The sequence below is a fragment of the Osmerus eperlanus genome, chromosome 1 (assembly GCF_963692335.1).
Source record: "Osmerus eperlanus chromosome 1, fOsmEpe2.1, whole genome shotgun sequence".
Lineage (NCBI taxonomy): Eukaryota > Metazoa > Chordata > Actinopteri > Osmeriformes > Osmeridae > Osmerus > Osmerus eperlanus.
Window position 1 is genome coordinate 11,475,957 of NC_085018.1, and position 10,202 is coordinate 11,486,158.

At 46.4% G+C, this 10,202-nt stretch overlaps 1 protein-coding gene across 4 annotated transcripts; it reads right to left on the reverse strand.

The window, feature by feature from the left end:
• Position 1: 1 nt before the first annotated feature.
• raf1b (Raf-1 proto-oncogene, serine/threonine kinase b) lies at positions 2-9,660 on the reverse strand. Of its 4 annotated transcripts, XM_062459612.1 has the most exons (19): positions 9,497-9,660; positions 9,149-9,187; positions 6,715-6,941; positions 6,471-6,583; positions 6,204-6,306; positions 5,961-6,118; positions 5,601-5,693; positions 4,869-5,022; positions 4,152-4,265; positions 3,676-3,700; positions 3,322-3,425; positions 3,083-3,200; positions 2,850-2,934; positions 2,573-2,749; positions 2,346-2,392; positions 2,108-2,226; positions 1,841-1,972; positions 1,114-1,248; positions 2-923 (listed from the first exon to the last, which is right to left on the reverse strand). In XM_062459612.1, the coding sequence occupies exons 3-19, from the start codon at positions 6,916-6,918 to the stop codon at positions 783-785; spliced, it is 2,022 nt and encodes a 673-aa protein (XP_062315596.1). In that variant the 5' UTR covers positions 6,919-6,941; positions 9,149-9,187; positions 9,497-9,660; the 3' UTR covers positions 2-782. The 4 variants fall into 4 exon arrangements, with proteins under 4 accessions (XP_062315596.1, XP_062315606.1, XP_062315615.1 ...); XM_062459622.1 differs by lacking the exons at positions 9,149-9,187; positions 9,497-9,660 and adding an exon at positions 9,240-9,410; XM_062459631.1 differs by lacking the exons at positions 9,149-9,187; positions 9,497-9,660 and adding an exon at positions 7,414-7,528.
• Positions 9,661-10,202: the final 542 nt, after the last annotated feature.

Here is a 10,202-nt window from a genome sequence, read left to right on the forward strand (position 1 = left end):
ATAGTATTTAGCTTTATTTTATTAAAATATGAATAAACATTTTTTCAGGTGTAAGCTTATTCAAGTACAATTATAACCCTCAGAGGCAAACAATTACCTAAATATATGAAAATCCCTAATCATTGTAGACATGAGTCTTCTGACGCTCCCAATCTTCATCTGGTTGTAACAGACTGGCAATTACCTCATTATTAAAACCACAAACTACTACCCTGTTTGACCTCAGTTTCACCATCATTCTTGGATCTAAACAGGCAAGTAACAATCCCTATATACCTGCTTGTCAAGCTGTGTAATAAGTACTCATTTAAAATCAGTTTGAATGGTCATACATTTCATGGTGGCATTCACACCAGTGAGAAGACAAGAATAATCGCAATGGCAAAGTGTCTCTTAGTCCCGTAGGTTTTCAAACACCTGTGCCCCAGACACCATTCAGCACATGTGGTGAACATTCAGTGAATGTGGGGAATCTGGGGAAAGTCTGGTCACTTTTAGCACAAATCACTCCCAAGAAAAAATACAGAGTGCAACTACACTTCATACAATATCTGTGAAGTCTCTCTCTCCTCCGGGGCAGTCTCCCTCTCCATCTCCTCCGGGGCAGTCTCTCCTGCTCCATCTCCTCCAGGGCAGTCTCTCCCTCTCCTCTTGCATTAGGTTGGCAACGGGTGGCTGAACGTGCATACAGTTACCGCCTGACGTGAGGCAGGCACGTGGTAGAATCAAAGTCGTGTTCTATTGCGCCGCTCGTCTGTGCGGGCCAGTGGGTACGGCGAACCCTAGAAAACGGGTAGCCTGGTGGAGGTCAGGGTGCAGGTGGTGATGTCGGCGGTGTGAGTGGCTCTGTGCAGCGAGGGCTCGGACGTGCTGCGGTTGATCTTGGGGAGAGCGTGCTGCAGGAGCTCGATGGAGGACAGGACCTGAGAACACAGAGCCACAACAGAGGGTTCCGCTCGAGTGAAAATGTCAACACGGGAACGTAAACACAACCTTCGCCCCTAATGTCTAATCGCTCCCGCTCGCCTGCGATCGCCGTTTCACAAAACAAGTCGAGTTCATACGTTGGACGGTCTGCTGTGGGCAGGAAGAGGAGGAGCTGTGGGCGGTTACCTGAGGGAAAAGGGGTCGGTCGTCTTTGGACTTCTTGATGCAGTCGGCCACCAGCCTCTTCATGGCCTTGGGGCAGCTTTTATACAGCTTGCTGAGGTCAGGTGACAGATAGCCTCTGCCCACCATGTAGATGATCTGGGGGGAGAGTCAGTGGGGGTCAGTCACATGATGAACCAGAACCTGTGAGTTTTCTAGAACGCACCGTAATAGCCAGACCAGCCAGTAGATATGTAACGTTATATAGTCTCTACCCGTTCCTCAATTTAGATTTATGATATTCAAATCCCCTTAGTTATATATACAAAAAACAACAGAAGCCAACTGTCTGGAACATTCTGTGGTATCAGACATTATATATATCTTGTGTTGAGACTGCAGCGTGACCATCGCAGAGCCTGGCCACATCATGGGAAGCGAGCCACACTGCTGATGAGAGCCTTACTACAAACCCTGAAAAACCTCAGTCAGGTTTGTTTTTTTTTAGCTTTGTTTATATTTTTTTTAACTCAAATGTGACTCAATGAGCTTTCCTACGATTTTTGTCTTCACCTGAAGTTTCACTATTGTACCAGTTGAGCAGTTTAGCTTCCCAACTCTGAACCCCTGAGTTCGTTGGTACTGATAGCGCTGGCTCTTATCCATGTTCGTATTTTGCATAGATACCACCTCACACGCACGAACAGATGTCTATTCTAGAGCGGGTCTGAGAACTGTGTGCTGTAGTTACCTGGTCTCTGCTGGCTATCATGGAGTACGGCAGCTCTCCCGTCATCAGCTCGTAGAGCACGACGCCATAGGAGTAGACGTCAGACTGGAAGCTGTACGGGTTGTTGTCCTGCATCCGGATCACCTCGGGAGACTTGGCACAGAAGAGACCCTGAGCCACTCACTATGACCATCGCGTCAATAAAGTCGAGTCCCTATGTTCAGGTCTTCGTGTATGAAGCGATGAGTGACGTTTAGTGAAAGCGTGGAAGGGACACGCTGAGCTTACCATCCAGAGGATAGATCCTGAGGGCTGTTCCACCTGGTGGGAGCCGCTCCACCTAGCCTTGACTGTAGCCAGGCCGAAGTCCCCGATTTTCACAGTCAAACCCTCGTGGAGAAAGATGTCTGAAGCCAAGTCAAGGGGAGATTGGTGTGGAGTTGCATGGTTTCTGCTGCTCAAAAAGTGTGTTATGTCTGAGTGTTTGGTAAGTGTGAACTACATCCATCTCTCTTGCAAAGGATACTGTTGGATTTCATGTCCCGGTGAATTATATTCTTAGCGTGTAAATAACTGCAAGAGATAAGGGGAAGGTGACAGTTGATATACGTGACAATTATTGTCATTACTGGTCTATATGCAGATCCTGAGCCACGGAGACAGGCTTATGTCTGGGAAAGTATCTGACATAAGCCTGGCTTATTCAGTAAACTCGCTTCATGGAACAGGCCCCAGGCTGAACAAGACGCTTACTCCATGCCCTGAGCCGTCTGCCTGGCGACATCGATGAGCTGGAACATCTGGAGGTTGGTCTCCTGAACATGGAGGTGGTTGTAGAGGCTGCTTCCATCGCACCACTGGGTCACGATGGCCAGGTTGTCTTTGGTCATGTAGCCCATGAACAACAGGATGTTGACGTGTCTGGTCTTCCTGTTGCGCGGGAGGAAAACGGAGATGGAGCCATGTTCTCTGCACCACCCGAGCGGCCCTTTCCCATTTGCTCTTGGCGTGGCGCCCGCTCTCGTCTTACCTGAGGACGGCCACCTCGTTACGGAAGGCCTGGAACTGTTCCGGGGTCGGATCTGTCACCTTGAGGATCTTCACTGCCACGTCCCCTGAGAACGAAATTCACAGTTGAAAGATCTAGGAGATGCTGAATGCGGCCAAGAGTCTAACGAGTCAAGCAGGAAAGCGCTTTCAAAGTCACAGTCAACACGTGGTTTGCGGAACAAAAGGTTTATAAACATGGTCACTAATACTCACCATGCCACTTCCCTTTGTAGACAGTTCCAAAGGACCCTGAGCCAATTCTAGAATGTAGCACCACCTCGCTGGCCTCAATCTCCCAGTAGTAACTCGAGTCTCTTTTGTCTCTGGGGCGCTGGGGGGGGGGGGGGGGGGTCAACAGACTTCTATAAATGGCTTGATACATACCCAATAGAACTGAAATGAAAATGTCAAAGATCAAGGAGTCTGTGCTGTGTGTGATCTCTAAATCCTACTATTCTGTTTTTCTCCTGAGAGTTGGAAGAGATGGCTCTCTCCCTGTGCATGGGGGTTGGGACTTTCAGCTGAGACCAGCCTGGACTTAGGTCTGGAGGGCTCTCTGTACATGGGGACAGAAAGAGAGAACACTGCTTGTTATACTTATCCATTCACATATATAGGTCTCATCACAACACCTAGTTCTAAACGTACTGTAATTCGCTCTGGATAAGAGCGTCTGCTAAATGACTAAATGTTAATGGACATCAAGTCATGCACTCTCCATGTAAAATACACTTAACTTGACGAATAGGTATCAAGATAAGAACTGCAAAAAAAAATGTTTTAACAGGTACAACTAGATTCCTTACCAGATTCGTGACTTCTTAAGGCATCCTAAAAACAGCAAGGGAAAAGAGAGACGTTTGCATTTTTCTTACATCCCGCATACAACATTTCTCTAGATATTCTGACAAAATCTGCTATGACAACAAGTTTGAAGGAATGCCAATTTTGTTAGCCACAACAGTAATCTGGGGTTAGTGGGAGTTTACTTACACCCTTGCAATCCGTTCTACCCCTAAGAGTAGATAATCTGAAATCATCCTGGAATGGAGTTGTGTTGCAACTCAGCCTCACTTACAAGCAGGTGGAGGCGGCCATTTTACAGTAAACATTTTAGCCCATGGTGACACGGTAAAAGCAGTCCTTTGATAGGCTGACAGGAGTCATGCACATATCAAAATAACCATGGGTCATGAACCAATGAGGAGGTACAAACTTGGCCAGGGTATCATTACATCAAGGTAGCCATGAAAGCAGTTATCCTGAGTCTGTGACTTCTAACCTTGTCTCTGGTGGCGTCATTTAAAGGGCTGGAGAAGCGAACAGTACCTACTCTTCTCTTCAGGCCAAGCCTTCGGCAACAGGTGCTGGCAGCGGGAGGAGGCAGGCTATCTAGCTACACCCCGTGACACCACAACAAAGTAGGGAGGTGAAGAAAAGGAGGAACAGACAGTACAAAAACAAAGAAAAAAAGACAGGGAGGAGACCTACTTGGGAGACTAGTACACCCAATACAATTATCGAATCATTAACATCATCACAGAACAGAGGGGAGGAAGAAGGGGAGGGAGGCAGGACATGCCATGAGAAGCTGAAAGGCCCTGCCAGCTTAATGTTTACAACCTAGTGAGGTCAGCAGACACAGTAGTTAGTGTCTCACACACTGGAGATCTACACTGTGTGTAAAAATAGCCAGATCTGCTTTCATGTTACGGCTATTTTGAGTTTGCATAAGAGAGCTGCAGAATGACACAGTGTGGGGGGGGGGGGGGGGGGGGGAGGACCTTTGACTGAGCAGCTAGATCAGACAGGGAGAAGGAACCCCACCAGAACTTTCCGCCGACCAGTTCACTACTGCTTTAGCTTCTGCCAATTAAGCTTCCCCGGGCAACAACAACAGCAAAAATCCACACAAACAGAAAAAAATTGATTTCAAATGAGTTTGAAGGCTGCCGAGCTGTGTTTGGCCCAGCCGTTGGCCGCAGTCATCTGCCGTTACCTCGTACATGCTGGTATCCAGCGGCAGGGCGGTGCTGACCATGTGGACGTTAGGGGTGGAGGTGGACCTCTGTCTGGGGGAGAGGGCTCCGTCAGGGGGCGGACATGGGGCGATGTAGTTGAAGGCGTGAGGTGTGGAGTGTCTGTGATAGGAGCTGAGAGAGACAGGGGAATGAACAACACTGATCCGGTCATATTACCTGTAATATGTGTAATATTACCATATTACACTTTCCAGTTAGTTTGACCACATCCTTTGTGTCTAAGCTTGCTTGCTAAAATGTATGGTTTGTAATGCAGAAGCCCATGTTGTGAAATGAAAAGAACGTCATGAGTTTGGATCATGAGCCAAACTTTGCAGCGTCCACAGAGGGCAGAGTGCTCCCCTCTCCGGACTAGTCTGTTGTTTGAGGAGCACACCCCTGAGAAATACTACATGTCTGTGCTGCTGCTGTCCGAAGCCCCTGTGATTGGCTGGCTGGTCTGTTGTTGTGGCCTTCTGTGGATCTGCCACAGGAACAACCCACATGGAGAAGTACTCTCCGTTCCAGGGTTAACCCTCTCTTAGGACACCTGACTGACAATCGCATAGACTGCCACAATAGTTACTTAGCATGCTTTAGGACCTCCCTTAGCGTAGTGCTGGTACAACAAAAGATGTTGATGGCATATGGAGAAGCAAAAGGCTCATTTATCTTTAATGAGATACTCAGGTACAGTGAGGGTACAGTACCTGACAGGAAATCTGGAGAGAGAGTCGCGCATGCGCCGTGACGTGAGGGGAGGAAGAGAAGGAGCACCACCTTCACCAGGGCTTGGGAACAGGCTGGGGGGGGAAGAAGATCACAACAGATGGGACGTAGCCCTTGCTGAAAATGGCAAGTTGAAAATCAACCCGCAAGTTTGCTTTTGGGCCCGGCCATAGGTCGCTCACGTTATCAAAGAATGGCCCTTTTGTTCTAAGCCCTGACCGCCCATTTTTTTTCTCTCTCATTGATAAGAATGATAAGTATCATTACAGCAGAGGTAAGAGTCTGTATACAAATCGTTCAGAAAAAGCAGAAGAGCTATTGTGGCACGCAGACGGCCTTACAGAAGCTGTCGGATGTTGCTCCAGTCCACGCACATGGTTGGGACCTTGGTGCTGCAGTGCTCGTGGAATTTGTAGCCACAAGTTTGGCAACGGAAACCGTTCAAGAGAAACTTCTGGCATATGTCACAGAAAGCCAGCTTCAGAAATGTTTTCCGTACCTGCAACAACACCATCTATTCCATTATCGCAGTCACATGAGAGTATATGGTCCAACAACAAAAAAACTGTTTCTGGAGCACTCACAAAGTTATGCGTAGTCAGAGGAACATGGTCCAACACTTCCACCAGAAGCTCTTCCCCGATCAGTGACGCAGCATCTGTGTTCCAATCCATTCTAGATTTTCTGCTACATATGACATGGGAGGTGACAGAGAAAGTCAAATGTGGGCAAAGCTTAGGAGACAAACAATACCAGTTCAAGAGTGTTCTGGGCAAATGAAAGACAACTGTCCGAATATCTCGTCTACTGCATCCTCAGGTTAAGGCAGCAACATGTTCTCCGTGGCTTACCTTCTCTGACCAGGATGGAGCCTAAAGACAGCGCAGCACTCGGGCTGAAGCCCCCGTACCTTCAGGGCTTTGATTAGGCAGTTGTGCAGAGTCATACCTGGCCGAGCGTTCACCTGGGGGGGGGAACAGGCACCACATTCATTTCCCCTGATGTGCACCAAAACACGGACCTTGACCTTGCGTGACGTTCGAAGGACAACGCACTCATTCGGGGGTTGAAATGTCCTTCCTCGGACCAGCTTACCACGGTGCGTTGCTTGTTAGGCAGGTAAACTCGGATGGTGCTGCTCGTCTTGGAGGCGTCTGGTATCTTCCCATCCTCCGATGAGCGCCGCTGATATGGGAAGCCTTTCATGATGGTGGGGGACAGGCCAGCGTCATCAAACACAGAGTCCTTCAATCCAAAGCCATTGCTGAGTGTCTTCCAGGCACCTTGAATGTGCTCCATTGGTACACGCAAGCTTCAGTGATCTTGGAAGATACAAGAACATTTCCTTTCAAGTCTGGCTAGGTTCACCGAGTGAGGCCAACACCTAAGGGCAAGTTAAAGGGGAAGGACTGCAATTGTAGGGTTACCCTGACTACTGCAGAACATTTACATGAGGTGGAGCACAATGAGGCTACCAGCAGCTGTGTGACAGACCAACTCCAGGTTGGTCACCAGCGTACATTGAGGCTAGGGTTAGTAGATCTGGGGTTAGGGCGGGTCAGACTGGCCCGGGAAAGTGCTGGCTCTCATGTTATCACAGCTGTGTTGAGGCCTACCATCAATTCTTAGCCCCCCCCCTGCAAGAACTGACAGACATGGATCAGTGTGTCAACATGCTGGGGACTTACTGCTGGTGTCCTGTGTTCGTCACACACACACACACACACACACACACACACACACGCCAGTGGTTGTGCACTCAAATGCACAGAACAACTGGTTTTTCACACACACCTCCCCACGTGTCCAGCAGCCCCACGGTACTACACAGTCCACAGCAGTGCTGTGTGATCACAGAGGCTGGGAGCGGGAGACCTGAACGTCAAAACCTGACGTTCAGGTCTGTGAACTTGTAAAGGGCACAGCTAATCACACAAGGGATCATTCGCACACTCTGCGTGCAAAAAGAATGAGGAATGACATTCTTTGAATACAGTCATGTCATTCCACTTACTGAGGGTAGGTACACACTAAATGTGTGGCGGTTCTAATCAGTCTTTATTCAGTGCAAGTTATGCAAATTCAACTCTGGGCTGAGCTGTCCTGCCCCAGCCTAGTAACATACCCACCACATTTTCTGGATAGCACTGGAAAAAGCTATTTGACGTCCTACACTGGTCTAAGTTGGAACGCTTGTGCAAGAAAGGTTGAAAATAATAAATCTCTATCCATTTCAATGCATTGACAGTCTTTATCGCATGTCCCACCCTCCTATAGAACTATGCTGCCTAAACACTTATTATTGCCATGACTTGCAAAAGTTCAGCTGGTAACACAAGTGCTCACCCTGAGTTTTCAGGATGCAAACCAGCTCAGCAACTCTTTCTGACTGCATGAGATACAGGCAATATGCCAATGCTTTACTCTGCAATGTTAGCTCAACTTCCTCACTGGTCAATGTGAGCAACAAGGCCTGAAGAAAACCTCTGTTCTCATGCACTTAGGTCAAAAACTAAAAACCGACTTGAATCAGCTTTTTTATCTTCCAGCTAAAAACATGAAAGGAGTATGGTTGAAACATTGTAATGCAGGTTATTGAAATGCACTCTGCGCTTAATGCACTGAAATACTAATTGACTACAATAAAACTCTATAGAGCACAGATGCATGGATTTAAAATGAATGGGCAAATGTCTTAACTAGATTTTTAGGCTACTTGTATGAGTTAAGACCAGGCAAGCTACTTCTGGCATTTAGGTGTGACCAACATGGTTATGAGGAAATTGCTGAGGTATATGAGGTTCTTTCCTAATGGTGGCTATTGCAACTTACCTAAATATCGCCATCCGCGAGTTTGCTTACAGAGTAAATACCCCCATAACATCATCTCCATGTCGACTCGCAAGCAAACATGGCCATGACTCTTAATGTCAAGAAGACTACAAAAAAACGGAGCTAAGTGCTGGTCAACCCTGAGGACAAACTGTAACTTGACTGCATTGTGGAGTCTACTGTGCATGATTAGATGCTGTTTAGGGGATTATGATTATGATGAATGATCCAAGGATCTATCACTCAAATCGTACTTATAAAAATCAACGTAGATATAATTAAACCCCAAAAGTCCGAAACTTCAAGCTATTAACTAAACGAATTGCGTTTCACTTCGTTTCTGAGCATGTAGGCTATGTTGCACGCTCAATGTGTTATTGTATACATTGAACACCCAGCTAGCTGCTAATTATTAAACCATAAACGGGGTTGAATAAAGCATTGTTCAATAAACTTTAGCAAAGGACGTTGTTTACAAACACTTGTGAGTCAAAGATTGTTGCAAGACCCCTGGAGTGTTGTGAGCCTAGCCTACAACAGGCTACTAAACTCAAAAGGACAATGCGCACGAGTCAAATTAAACAAAGCAAGTTTGTTACTGGGATTCACCATATAATCTTAATTGTTGTCCGTAACTCCTTGTGACAATTAAATGTTTGAAAACCACAACATGCATCGGAAACTGTATCCTACTCACCAAAGAAAGTTAGGAGATTGTACTCCGCCATGGCTATCACTGTGGAAGAAGTAGCGCGTTGGTTAGTGACATCATCATTGGAAATACACACCAGAAAAGCAGCGGCGTCCCGTTTTCCGTTGCCAAGGGAATGTCACGAAAAAGATATTCAGCGGGGTAGTGTAGCTACTTCTTGTACCATTTAAAACGTTTAACTCTTGATAGCGGTTTGTCACAAACGGTGCATGCAAGAGCAATAATTGTTCATATGAAGGCTACCTATTACATTACCAACCCAACATGACACCGAAAACCTGTTACACATAGGCCTACCTTGTGCATAGTGCATACGTAAGCAATAAAACTCACTTGCGTGGCAACTTGCGTTATAACTCACTTGCGCCGCAACTTATATAGGCAAATCGCACACTTTCCGCCAGATACTGTAGGCCTATATTTCCTTGTTTATTCCGCTATTAAAACACAAGCACCAATGACCACTTCAAAAATATGCTGATGCACTGACTTCCTTCAAGGGTTGATTGTGAAAGGAGGGATTTCTGATAAAGACACCGTTTCTGAGACGTGTTTTGGTGGCCTTACCATTGCGAGTTGCAAGTTGAGGCTTCTACCATATTGAAATATATTACAGAAAAAAGCTTTAGTGACACTGTAACCAGGATATTTTGAGCACACTTCGAGGTCGAGCCGGGTAGCCTACAATATGAAGGTGTTCACCTACATTCACGCCCACTTTATTGAAACGTGATCTTGATGAGGCTGATTTGATAACAAGTCCACATTGTTAAAACAGCATAAAAAATGTGTGGTCACTACCGCCCTTAGACTAGTTATATGATAATCATCGTTCATTAATATTGTATCGATTAAGACATTTTTAAGTGAAAAATTCATAATGCCGTAACAAACTTAAACAAATAGCGCCATCCAATGGTAAATATGAAACGTGCTCATTACATGTGGGTTGACCAAAGGCTATCCATCTATTTATGTTATTTGATGTGTAGAATCTGGGGGATAGTAATCGGCAGCCTATCTGCTTATGTCAAGATTT